Consider the following 13,926-nt stretch of genomic DNA (forward strand, 5'->3'; position numbering starts at 1 on the left):
TCGCTGTTGAGGGGCAAAGGAACAGAAAGTTGAGTTCAAAGGATTTGCCTTTGGATCTTTTATCCAGTGTGCTGGGAATTGCCTGCAGAGTGCTTGGGAACAGAGGAGCGATTAGCAAAAAATAGTGTGGGATTCAGCACTTCTTCCCTACAAACAAATCTTGTTTACGTAAAGCCTAAGGGATGAGGGTGATAGCTTGACAAGATAAAACGATGAAAGTGAGCTAATGCAAAACAGACTGTCATGAAACCAGAGGGAGAAACACTGGGTATTTTGCAAAGAATATACGTCCTTCCTTTGGTTGGGTTGGGTTTTTTTAATCACAAAAAGCAGACATCACGTTTCTGACATGGGGGAAAGAAAACAGGTGTTCACGACACGCTTTGGAGCTTTATGTATCAAAACTAACTGCCAAAATCCACCTCCCTGTTGTCTGTTTTCCAGCAAAGCCCTGCTCTGCTGCCTGGGTAACCAGCACACTGGGCCAGTGCTCATGACAGGGACCCCCAGGATTTGATCCTCCTGTTGTTACCTGTCCCTGCTAAACACAAACCAGGGAATTGCACATGTTCAGCCCACACTGTGTTTATATCAAGCTTTAAATTCCACCTTTTTCCGCAGTGTTGAGGCTTTCTGGAAATGCCTGACGATGTGTGTCAGGTGCACCCTGCAGCAAGAGGGGGTAAGATGCTGGTGTCCCTTCGAAAGCTTCGTTTTCAGATGGTGCAGGTGAAAATGCTGCTAAAAGCTGGAGGACCATTATGTGCCACTAGTGATATGATGGAAAATTAATTAACCTGCAGTTATCTGCATCAAGGAGTCCATCTGAGCTGCCAGGCCTGGGGCAGAGCTGCCTTTACCACCCCAGTGGGATTTACAGGGTGGAGAATTAGGTCTGTGATATCCATAATAACAAGTGGGATGTTACGAGGCTCCACTTTCACAGGCAGACAAAAGTAGATCAGAATTTGCTGAAGATTTTACCAGTACCTCTCATGGCAGCACAAACACCCAGAACAGTTGTGCAGTGCTGCAGGAAGAACCTGGGGCTCAAAAGGGGAACAGAGAAAGGTTGTATGATAGGGGGGAAAAAAACCACAAGAGCATCTCCTTCCTTTAGGAATTTCAAGATGAGACTGGAAGGGAAAAGTCCAGTGAGTTTCCCCTGAAATGGCTGAACTTGTGGAGCTCTCACACAGTCAGAAAGAAGCAGCAGAGAAATGTGATTACAGCCCATGATTTCCCAGCCCACCAGAACATAGAAGTGGTAATGTTTTGTCTGTAAACATTAAAATAAGGTCCCTTTATTGAAACAATCTTTCTGTCATTACAGAAAAAGCACTGCAATGCTACTGAAAAACAAAATGCTCAGAAGAGAACACTTCACACACTTCATTTAACTTACACCCTCACACAGGTAATAACTGGAGAATTCTAGGTCAAAAAAGCCATTAAATAAAATACATTTAATAGTCTAATGTGCTCACCTTCCCATCATAGCGTTTCACTATGAACTGGTCCAGGCCCAGGTCTGCAAGAGAAAAAAAATACTTACAGAAAAGAAAGTTTTTATGGCGTAAAATTAAATATTTGTGTTTTCTGTTTGAGAGGACTGGAAAGTAAAATGCACAGTCTGAGTAACGTGTAGAAAACATAAGGACAGGAGGAAAATTTTATTTGGTTTTGTACATCCTGTAGTTTGTGTTTTGAACACAAAAACCCAACAAACTCATGGAATCAGAGAAGAAAACCTCTTTCTCTAGCAGGGCCCATGAGAGCTCAGCAACCAGCACCTCTCAAGAGGCTGAAATACCCTCCCCAATGTAGATCCCTGCACTATTACCAGGCAAACACTTCACCTGTGACTCTGGGTGGTTTTAATAACACATTTTGAATGGATCACAAATGGGAAAACAAAGAATTGTTCCCATAGTTAACTGGGATATCCCCAAACAAATCCAAAGCTTGCTCGTATTTGAGTATAAATAAATAGATTTTAAAGGAGATAAATTGTAGATGCATTTGTAAGAAGTAAAGTACTCAAGCTGGATGGGAGGAAGGCAGGGAGAGGGATTGTTTATATCAATAAAGACTCTGATACCTTCACAAAATGCTTATTTGAAAAGGGGAAAAGAATATCCCAGCCTTAGCTGAGTTAAGGCACAAAGCTCCCATCTAACCCACAATGCCCAGCAGGCTGCATCTAATACTGGTGACTGCATCTATAAGCAAGATGACAAAAAAATTCAGGAAGATTAATTATCTGAGCTTTGCAATCCAAAGTCAGGAAGATGCATCCTGAGAGGAGATTAAGCAGAACTCAAGCCCAGCATTTCCAGTAAAACTCAGGAGAGCACAGGCTGATTTTTGGTGCTCTGAGAAATAAAACCTTCCAGAGAGCGACGTCCCTTGCATTTTCTGCCACTGTTTATGGTAATTAGCACATTCTCATTTCAATTTAAATTAGAAAATAAGATGGAAAAACCAAAAGAAAGCCTTCCCCATGCCTGCTGCGTCACCTGCTTTTGAAAGAAGATAATGAAACCCTTCCTTGTCTACTGGAAAGTTCCATGGTATTGTGCAGAAAATGGAATTATTCATTGCTCCAGGGTGACCCCCTTGCTCTTTGTGACCCAAAGCAGCTACAACTCCTCTGCCACTAATTTCAGAGGTCAAGGCAATTGTCGCAGGGCTTTCTACACTTGTGAAAATTCCAGCCAGAAAGCACCTTCTCAATATTTCGTGGGCCTGATAACAATGCAAATTGCACATTCATACACATTTACAGACTTTAATCTTCTGAATGTTGTCCTCCTCTAAGCTGTGGGTATAAATGCAGTAAGTATTGGTGCATTTAGAGGCAGGATTTGTCTGATAAATGTGATTACTTTACTACAGACTCTTTATGTGTCACCATCTGGATGGTAACTTAAGCTGAGCTTATGTCCATGTGTCATAATAAAGTCATTTCTCAGGAACACCTCCTTTTCCCATGCCAGGAAATGCTGCTGAAAGACAGATCCCTGACAGCCTGACATTATATGTGTACTCATGGAAAGCCAAAAAAAGGACAGGGGTTAAAAATAGCAAGTGAAAGTATGTCTTAATGGCACCCCATGCAACTGGACACTGGGAAAGCAAACAGGTTTCAATAGAGAGCCAAAATGAACGGATGATTATGTAGAGAGCAGGGAGAAAAGATGAGCTGATAATTGTCATTTTATATATATAAATACCATCTAGTTCTAAATAATTATAATAAATATTTATGTAACAAATAAATATGGAAATAATGGCTCCTGGGCTGTCCCAGCAGTAGTGTGGGCACAGGCCCAGGGCAGGGACTGTGTCCTGGGCTGGCCCTGCTGAGGGACCTCGAGGGCTGTGTCCAGTTCTGGGCCCCAGGCCAGGAAGGACTTGGAGGGGCTGGAGCGTGTCCAGGGCAGGGAAGGGAGCTGGGGAAGGGGCTGGAGCCCCAGGAGAGGCTGAGGGAGCTGGGAAAGGGCTGAGCCTGGAGAAAAGGAGACTCAGGGGGGACCTTGTGGCTCTGCACAACTCCTGACAGGAGGGGACAGCCAGGGGGGGGTCGGGCTGTGCTCCCAGGGAACAGGGACAGGACAAGGGCAAACGGCCTCAGGCTGGGCCAGGGGAGGCTTAGATTGGATATTAGGAAAAATTCCTTCACCAAAAGCGTGGTCAAGCACTGGCACAGGCTGCCCAGGGCAGTGGTGATGTCACCATCCCTGGAGGGATTTAAAAGCCATGGAGATGTGGCACCTGGGGACACAGTTTAGTCTTGGCCTTGGCAGTGCTGGGCCAATGGTTGATCTGAACATTAAAATCTTTTCTAACCCAGATGATTCCACAATTGCACTGCACACACAAGCACTGGTTTCCACCAGTGTTTCATATGGTCATCCTCCCAGCCATGCACAATGTCCCCTCTGCTCTGCTGCATTAATTAAGCTGCACACTTAAATTCCTCTGTGAGATTCCCCTCACAAAGGTCCTGAGAGAAGAAGCCAACTCAAAAGCTGAAAAGAGGCATTTATGTTCAATACATGCGCTTTTACTCTGTATGTTTTCCTTTTTCCCAGTATAGTTTTATTTTCTTTTTTAAGGACTTAGCTGCCTGTTTTTCCACAAGCCTTTAAAGCTGACAAAAGGATAACCAACAAAGAGGGTCTGTTGCCTGATGCCTGGGGTCTTTCTTTAAATTACATGAAAAACCCCGAGAAGCTTTTCCTCCAAGATGCTGCAATAGGGATTCAGCATTTGTGTAGGCTGGCGAGCCAGTGGGAACACTGCAGGGATGAGGACAAGCCCAGCTAACAAGGGAAGGGAAGAATGGCAGCTATTACACCTCTGTTTTTCAAAAGGCAGAGTGTGACGTTAAAGCCACCACAGGATTGTCTGTAAGTGCCACACTCCCAAGACAAACAGCCCCTGGCTGGGCTATTGCTAACAAGCTGCAGGAACACAGGCTAATAGGCATGTTAAACCAGGAAAAAAGAGCTTTTCCACCTTTCACTGAGGAGCAGGGACTGAAAAAGCATTCTCCCAGAAGAAAGGATTTCTTCAAGAGAGGCAGCACTGAAATCCAGGAGTCATTTCAGGAAGATCCCTGGGTGCTTCAAGCTTTCCTAGGACACACCCCATGGCTCGTCTGGATTGCAGCGATCACCCAAAGCTTCGCTCATTGTTCCTGTTGAACAAACCCAGAGTTTCCACCATGACCTGCCCCAGAATACACTTAGATTTCCCTGAGACCCTGCACAACACCTCACCTTTCCCTCCACATCCCTTTTGCTCCTGCAGCCAAGGGCTCTGCACCAGCCACTCACTGCCAGCAGCATTTCAGTGACCTGCAATGATTTCCAAATCAGCTTCCCTGGAATGTTTAACTACCACTGTTTATTACTCCTACAAATTCTGATGCCATCTATCAGGGCCCCAAACAAACAGCAGCACTGCCACAGAGCATCCAAGCACATAGCACGACCAGAAATGTTATTTCAGAGTAGGCTGACACCATTTATTAACCAATACTAGGGATATAAACTATCACTTTTATTCATGTGATGGTACTTTCACAGCACTGTAAAAATAAAAATGATTCAATATAAAGCAAAAATTACTTAACACTCATTGCCTGCCACAATGGGGAAAAGAGGGTGTTCAACTAGCAGAACTGTACTCCCTGCATTTACTTCTCTCATTTTGGGCTGGGAGGATGTTTTCATGGAGAAGGAATGAATTATGTAAAGGAAAAAACACAGAATAACTTCTTAGTCTTGTTCAGCAATAGCCAAATCTAAAATCAAATGCTTATTATATTCCTATTGATTAACAAAAACATACTTTCCATGGATTTTCTCAAAGCCAGCTAATTGCCACACTTGATAAATATGCAGACAATTACAAAGCTCTTCAAGTTATCTTGTAAAATCCACAGGCAGTAGGTTATAGACTGCAGTTCTAAAAAATGTTCAAAAAAAGAGCTTCCAGGAGAAGGACAATTATATTATGCCAAGAACACAGTTGAGATCAATTAGAAACCACCATGATTTCCTCTGGGATACCAGCAGCTTCTCACTGGTAGAAAAACCTATTCAATTCCTTCCAGTCTTTCTATCCTTGTCTGATTTTTCACTTTATTTGGGTAACATCACTCATGGTCTGCTTTTCCCCCCATTGCTTAATATATAACATGGACTCTTTTTGCCAGCAGATGAATAAAAGGGCTAATTATGAAGACTGAAGAGCCTGCTAACTGTGCTTGTGATATGCCACATTATGGCAGGAGAAAATGCTGGAGCAAGCTTTCCCCTCCAGAGCTGCAATCCAGCTACTGATTGTTGTATTCAGAGTATTTCCCCTCTGAATCTAAAATGTAATCTGTAAGCAAACAATGAGCTGCCCAAGATTTCTTAGGGGACAACAGCCTCGAGCTCAGGTTCAAGTCATGGAGTGTTTTGTTCCAGGAAGGGAGGATCAAGGGACTTGGCTCTCATCTATCTCCTCCTGCTCCAGCAGGCCAGTCAGCCTCCCTGTGAGACATGCATTCCTAACCCCCCTGGTCAGCCACACCAACCTGGCACCTGCAGGGAAGCCCTCATTTATGTCACTTCCAGCACATAAGCACACAGGTAAATGCAGCTCTCGCTCCTCCTTGGCTCTTTTCCTGGGCTCTCATGTCAGGCATGACAGGCTCAAAGATGATTCTTGCCCAGGCATTATGGATTTCCATAGAAAAAGAGCCCCACATCGTTCAGGAGACAAGAGAGTTACCTCTCACTCGCATCCTTTCTCTGAAGAGCTCTTCAGCAGACTTACTGGGCAAGAATAGAGAGTGAATTCCCAGAAGGACTGGAATCCCAGAATCTCTGGATCTCTTCTAGATCTTAAATATCCCTGCTGACCACTTTGTGTAACTTTAGGGCTCTGTACCAGCCCAGGCAGTTCTCCCCTCCTCATTACATGAGTGCTTGTCTCATTCCTGGTTGCTGGTTCTACAGAAGATAAGATCCATATTTTATAAACTTTAATCAAAATTACAAATGATCTCTCATGCATTGTACCACCCCAGAGGCCAGCCTGTGCTCAGCTTTTCATGCAGCTCAGACATGGAAAACAAACCATTTCTAACAGGAGAAGCAAGCTGCACACTCTGATGCAGCCGCCAGGAATCAGCTCTGTCCTTCACGGCTCCTCTCCTCTGTCACCATCTTGTGCACAGAGCCTGCAGGGCCACAGCTGCTGCTTCTCCCTGGGCTCCAGCAGCAGGTCTGGGGTCTCTCGCACTCAAACAAAAAAACAACCCAAGCAAAAAGCCTTCCAAGAGTTCAGATATTTGAGTTGCTGCTCATTATGTGGTGAAACTTGAATGCGTCTTTCCTATGGCAGAAGTCAGGGATAACCAGTGAGGTTAATACAGGGATGGAAAAGCAGGATTGGTTTGGGAAGAACCTGCCATCACTACAGCATGCTGGGATGAGATGTAAGAAGTATTTTTTACTTCTTTCAGTCCTTATTGCAAAGGTCATAGGTAAACTGATACTGGCTGAGCACGACAGAGCTCCTGCTTAGTCCAGGATGCTCCAAGACACTAAATTTCTTCAGGAAAACAATTAGGGCAGAATGGACCCAGGTAAACTTGGGGAAATGGAGGGAACCCTTGCACTTTTCACCAGAGACAGTATTTTCAGCTGGTTTGGGACTGGGCTTCCCAGGATCCCTTCCCATCCACCCTTGGAGCAAACTTACCTCTCAGGTACAAGAGCATGTGGGAGGAAAAAAATAATACAGGACTGCAGGGAGCAGAAATCACCACCCACGCTTCTCCTGGCACTTGAACTTTCCAGAGAGCACAGAAAGAAATTATTTTTTTAAAGCAGCTTTCAAGTTCAATGCCATTCTTTGGCCTCTTCTGACAAACCATTCCAAGCTCAGCAAGCTTGTGTCATTCTTTAAGCATAGCTTGCCTGCTTGGGAATGCTGTGGCAGGAAGTTTGACTGAACCAGAGAAAGCAATCTACAGGAGCTGAGGAATTGGCATTCATTTTCCCCAAGCTAGCAAAATGCGGGCTAGAATTAAGCTGACACTTCATTGACAATAAATCAAACCTTCCCCTACTTAATCCATAAAAACGAATCAGGCACACGATAGCTTCACAGTAGATGAGCAGTTTAAAAAAAATACAACAGGGACTCAGCTACTTCATTACTCCAGATCACTTATATTCCACAGTGTTTTCTCTCCATAAACAGCAGAGGCATTTACAAGAAGTTACTCCCTGAAATTACGAGCGGCAGCTCGAGCACACTGAGGGATTACGTCACAGAGGTTTCCCAGGAGCACACCAGGCTACACCACAGCCCCAAGGAATGCCGTGGGCTGAAGGCAGGATGCTCCAGCCCCAGTGGAGGGCACACCCAAGTCGTGACTGAGGAAGAAAGCAGCCCCAGCATTTCCCAGTTAACCTGTAACCTGAATTATCCTATGAGTCAAAAGCACCAGCAGGGTGTGAGGTACAGAACTCATCTGGCCAGCAGGTAGCACTCTTTGTTTTCAATTTCTGGTCTGAAAACCAGACCCATCTTCCTTTTACTTTTTTACTAACAGCTTTAAAAACATTTGAGAACAAGGTTATGGCTGATTTGACTTTATTGTAGCAATAAGTGTTTTACTCTTCTACTGTTCATTATGTATTAAAAAACCCCATTCACTGTGATTGTGATGATGCACAGAGCTGATATGCAACAACCACCCTAGAGCAGCTCCATCTAGAAGCAAATCCACAACAGTGAGAGTCCTGAAGACAGATTTTTCAACTCAAAAAAATCCAAGATGCCTGTCTTCCTGCTCTGCCTGCTGATGGGCAGCCAAGGCTCAGCTTCCATCTCATTCCACTTGCCAAGAGCACCCAAGACCAGTTTCTTCCCTTACAAGCTGCTGAGTGTCACTGACTGGCAGCCTTTGCAGGCACCACAGCTTTCTGGGGCCATTTCAATAGCCAGGATAACAACAGGAATACAGGGGGAAGTGAGTGGCTGAGACTGATGAATTATTATTTCCCATTAGTCACCTCTGCTTGTCTCTGAGCGAGGTGTTTGCTGAGCATTCTTCCACCTATTTGCTGTACACACCCTAAAATGCACCAAGCACGTGGAAGAAGTAAAAGAGGAATCAGATGTGTTGAAATGAAACACAGGATGTTTTTTGGTTTTTAAGCTTCCAGACGGGTGCTACTGCTTTTCCGAGTACCAGTTCGAGAAGTTTGAGATAGACAAGATGGTAACCTAGAACCATTAATTCACATGGAAACTACAGCTATTTCCAGGGCTTGGTGGAAACCTAAATATCAATTCACCTACGTGCTTTAAACACTAATGCCAGGATTATTTTTGTTTCCCTCCTGCACACACTTCATATTGTTATTTTCTAAGCACAAGGGTACACAGTATTTATTTAGCAGCTGTCATCTAAGATATCAAAACAGTTGCCCAATTTGGACATAAACTCCACACTCAAAAAGTTAACATTCAGGGGCTGAAGTTCTTCATTAGTGTCTGTAGAGACAAGGGAAGTTTTAATTTGACAAAAGCCTGTTTCATTCTCTGAGATACAATGTGGGAGACCAAGAAATACAATCTCCCACGTCTCGCCCCAAACATGAATCTCGAAAATGGAATGCAGACAAAAGCCTCCTGCCACCCCACCAACAGCAAATATTCAGGACACAGCTTTCCACACAAGAGCAAGGCATCTCTCTCCCACCTGCTGATTGCCAAACCCCCCCAGGTACCACAAGGGATGTGTTTGTCTGCAACCCACAGGGAATTTGAAGATGGCAGAGGTGAGCCCTACACACAGAGCTGCCTCAACCCCTTTAGAACCATTTAGGTTGGAAAAGAGCTCTCAGATCATCGATTCCAACCTTTATTGCTGATGTTTTCCTTGCCAAAGCAACCTCCTTTTGAAGGTTTAGGAAGTGTTTCAGTTAAAGGTAATCTTTCCCTATTAAATATAGGAGAAAGGCATCCCCTCTGCTCTTCAGGGGCTCACACCAGCCAGATCTGCTACACTGCAACAGCACTTTGGGAAACATGAAAGGGCCCAGGCTAATTTTGGGCTTGGAGCAGGAGAACTCCAGGAGATGCTTCCTAGCCCTGGCAGGCAGAGCTGTGAAGTTTAAAGAGCAGGTGGGCAGGGACTGGAGAGTGTCAGCTCCCCTGATGACCACCCACACACCACTCACTCTCTGGCTGCTTCTCGTTGGGGGTGATGGATCTCACAAAATCCTGCGGGGTCATGAAAACCTCGGACTCGCCGTGCTCGTTGATGACCTTCAGCGTGGCAAAGTATCTGAAGATTTTGTCTGGCGTGGAGTAGGCTCTGATCCTGTTCTCATATTCCATCACCTGGAAGGGAAGTTTAGCCAGCATTAGATGTGCACTGTTCCTGCCCCACACTGGCTCTTAGTCCTCAAGGAGATTTGCTACAGGACAAGTTGCGTGCAGCAACACAACTCTTGACTCTTTTGGCATTATTCCTTTCAAAAACCCTTTGAACACCCAGGAAAGTTGAACATATCAGCTACTGATGTCCCAGGATTAAGAACAAACACTAAAAATCTTTATTAGGAATGAATTTAGACTCTTCATGGTGGCAGAGGAAAACCAAATTCACAAAATTCCCTGAAGGTGCTTTATACACATGAGCATAAGAAAACGCACTGGCATCACATTTGTGAATCTAAAGCAGGCCAACATTTTAACCACAGTGCTGAAGGGTTTGATTTGTGATTAATATATAAAGGAAAAGAAAAAAAGTCTTGGAAGGCTGGGAGAAACCTTTACTTTCAATCAGAGTCCTGGAAAAAAAATCACTTGGAGTTGCAGCTGGTTGTTCAGTCACCCAAGTTCATTTTTTCCTCTTTTCTATCACTTTGGCAGAATTCCCCAGAAACTCAGTCCTCCTCACCAATCTGCTTCTTCCTAACTCTGCCAGCGTTGATTTTTTTTTTTGTACCTAGAATCAGTTTCCCCCCAAACAGCTGGAATTAATCACAGACAACAGACAGCTTTTCTAAACTAAATCCCAACACAAGGCCACAAGGGTGGAAAAAGGCCCAGACACCTACACTTCATCATGTATTAGCACAGAAAACTTTCCTCCTTACTTCAGCTTCTCATTCCTGCATTATATGCCATGTTTAACAGTCCATAATGTACTTGAAACCTGCAGCTGGCCAAGAGCCACAGGAGGAAAAAATCCCAACCCCTGATGTGCTGCAAGAGAACAGGCAAGATCAAGGGTACTGCCAAGGCAGCTGTAGATCATTCCTGGCTTTGGTCCTGCTTCAGCCTTGTCCTTAAATTCCTGAACAACTTCCTCAGCTTGATGTTTATCAGACAGAAAACACCCTCTCTAGTTTTTCTTATTTCTAGGATTAAAAAAAAAGCCAAATGTTTTGCATCCCCCAAGCCAGGCTTTGGTAAAGCAAAGCCTCTCTCCTCTTTATTTCCCCCAGCTCAGATCTCCAGCAATGCAACCACAGATGACATTACCTAGAATGAAATACTTAAAGCCTTCTCCCCACCTGTCTCTGCACCACCACAGCTTTTCCAGAATTCACATTGTCCTTGCAGCAACCACTACAGGCAGTTCCCTCCCTCCTGCAGAAGTTTTTGTCCCTAGGCCCTTTGCACTTCTAATCAACAAAACGAATCCCACTTTTATTGCTTCAGTCCACAAGGTTCTCCACAGCTAAGGGCATTGGAATGAGGACAATTGCTTTATTGCCAAGCTCCAAGTCCCAGTAAAAGATGACACCCCCTTTTCCACCTCTTTCTGGCTTTGTCTACTGCTCCCACCTGGCAGGAGGCAGCTCCTTATGCCAAAGTCATCTTTTCACTTGTGGGTGCAGGCCCATATCTCACTCCTGCCTGACCTGATCTCATGAATAACACCCCACCCAGCTTAATCAGCCAGAAACAGCTCAGTATTTTACCTTCAAGGAAGACAAACAAACCCAAGGGCAGTATGAAACCCCAGACTGGTGCCAAGAGCAGATACAGACCATGACCAGCTCCCTCCATCCATAGCAACCCTTCAACACAACCTGTTTCTAGCTATAAAAACTCATTAACCAAACTTTCCAAGCCTGTGGAAAAATTTCTTGCAAGGCACTATCAAATGCCAGCCCAGCTGGGCACAACTCAACAACCCCACGGCTGCACCAGAGACAGGAGCCCTGACATTTCTGCCACTAAAACCATGTTTCATTTTACCCCACTTGACTTCCTATCCACAATGGCTCTTCCCTCTGCATCCATTTTAGGCCCCTGCTAAGCTGCTACTGTCAGGCTTGTTGCTTTTAGGTGTTTTTCTCCTCATGTTTAGAATACTTAGAGTATTACCTCCACAGCAACAACAGCTTACTAATAACATGAACTCAAAACCACATCTCCTGTCTCAGCTTACAGCACAAAAATGCACAATGCAGACCAAAAAAGTAGAATCTAAACTGCTTTTTAGCATCTCACAGGCTGCTTTCATCACCACTGAAATCTCACTTCTTCCACAAGCTTCCCTACAAGAAGGGAGCAAATGCAGCCACGCTTCTTCCCTTTTGCCTGCAGCTGAACTCACAATTACATCATTCTTGGTGATGAGCTAATCAGCTGGCAAAAAATGACAAATGCTGCAGCCCATCCCTCTGACAGCAAGGCTGGGTGCAACACGAAGCCAGGTCAAGGAGGGAGCAGCCAAGATGCTGCAAGTGGGGAAAACCTCACTTATTCATGACTGGGTGCTGAACATGAAGTGGGTGATAGCAGCGGTGGCCTGATCCCCTGACACAAACATGGAGTTAAGGGCCATATATTTGGGTGTATTTATGAGGGGGTCTTTGCACTGCTTCAAAGGAACCTGGACTGAAAATCATGCCAGGCAAGTGTCTCCTCTCCTGACCTCTTACCTTTCCCTAACACAAACCAGTCCTTGATGCAAGGGAGACCAGTCAAAGTTCTCATCCTGTCCCCAGAAATGCAGCCTCACGTAATCAGGCACCTTCAGAAAGATATGACCCAAAGGGAAAAATCCCTTTTCTGCATTTCTTAGTAGAGCATGTACTGGAGGAGAAAGACAAGTAAGTAATCCCTGTTGCTCTACAAGAGTGAAGGTGCTGTTGAGACTGTCAATGTTTATGCTAAGCCTCAGGTTAAAAGAAAAAAAAACCTAAATCCTATGCTGACATAAAAATAAAGCTCTAAATTAACATCTCAAGGCACAGAGGGCCTCCCTAACTATGCAACAGCACACATCTTAGCAGGGTAAATTAATTAGGACTCATTTTCTTCCTGCGCTTCCTCCTGTGCCACGCACCCAAATGAAGGCTCAGCACGAGGAACATCCCAAGGCAAGATACCTGCAGGACCCAAACACTGCCAGCACATCTTGATAAGTCAGCCCTGCTGCTGCATGCAAACACTCTGAGCAAGTTAATTAACACATCAGCCCGCCCCCATGCTCTATTACAGCTCATTAGCCTTCAAACTACATTGAGGCACTCAAGTAATTTTTCCTTTTCTGCCCTTCCTATCCAGGACCCACACGGTGCACAGGGAACACGTGCTGGGAGCCATCCACACACAATCCCAACACCTGAGACTGCTTTAGGGTTCGGCTTCCTCCTCTCACTGGATCACTACTTAAAACAGCAATGTCAAACTTCATTTACTGCTTCACCACTAATCATCACCTTCATTAAACGGAACATTAGGATAACAAACAAGTGTTAAACACTTCCAATTAGGCTTAATTTTTTCGCAAGGAAAATCCCACACTATTTTCAATTAATTACGGGAAGAGCTGGGAAGGGTTTTTACCGTGGGTGGTGGTTTGTTAGAGTTTTTTTAAACACGTAGAAGAGTTAAGAATCCCCGAGGTGCCACACAATTAGGGCAGCAGCACATCCTGGGAGCAGCCCTGATTTTGAGTGGGGAGCAGGGGCACACCTTCCCCTGCCATCTGAGCTGGCCACGTTCAAACACAGCTCCCGAGGTGACTCACTGCAGCAACTGCTGCTCAAACACCGAGCAGGCACCTGGGACAATACCTGGCACATCCTGCCTTTAAAGGAGCTTTTGCAACATTGGCATTCAGGCCACACAAGGTACATTCTGTCTCAGGCTGCAGAGAAAAGGCTTGTGTTGGCACAAAGATGATGAGGGCTGTCTTAAACAGGGCTGTCCCCAAGGAAATTGCTGTTCCTGAGTTCCTGCTGTCAGAGGAAGGCACACTGGGATGAGAAGGGATCCAGACCACACACTATTCCCACCCTTTGGGCACACCTGGCTTCTGTCTTATTTGGAAATCATGGCCATATTCCTCCCTGCCTAGTTTGGGAAGGAAAGAGC

The 13,926-nt window shown here is 45.0% G+C and overlaps 1 protein-coding gene across 5 annotated transcripts in view; it reads right to left on the reverse strand.

Annotated features, from left to right (window-relative positions):
* MICU1 (mitochondrial calcium uptake 1) overlaps nucleotides 1-13,926 on the reverse strand; it is an 83,646-nt gene that overhangs the window by 49,643 nt on the left and 20,077 nt on the right. For all 5 annotated transcript variants that reach the window (XM_063406273.1, XM_063406272.1, XM_063406271.1 and 2 more), the window contains 2 exons: nucleotides 9,762-9,924; nucleotides 1,488-1,531 (listed from right to left, as the gene is read on the reverse strand). In XM_063406273.1, coding sequence (XP_063262343.1) covers nucleotides 1,488-1,531; nucleotides 9,762-9,924 — 207 coding nt within the window. The remainder of the gene's footprint in view (nucleotides 1-1,487; nucleotides 1,532-9,761; nucleotides 9,925-13,926) is intronic.

This window comes from Prinia subflava, chromosome 9 (assembly GCF_021018805.1).
Source record: "Prinia subflava isolate CZ2003 ecotype Zambia chromosome 9, Cam_Psub_1.2, whole genome shotgun sequence".
Lineage (NCBI taxonomy): Eukaryota > Metazoa > Chordata > Aves > Passeriformes > Cisticolidae > Prinia > Prinia subflava.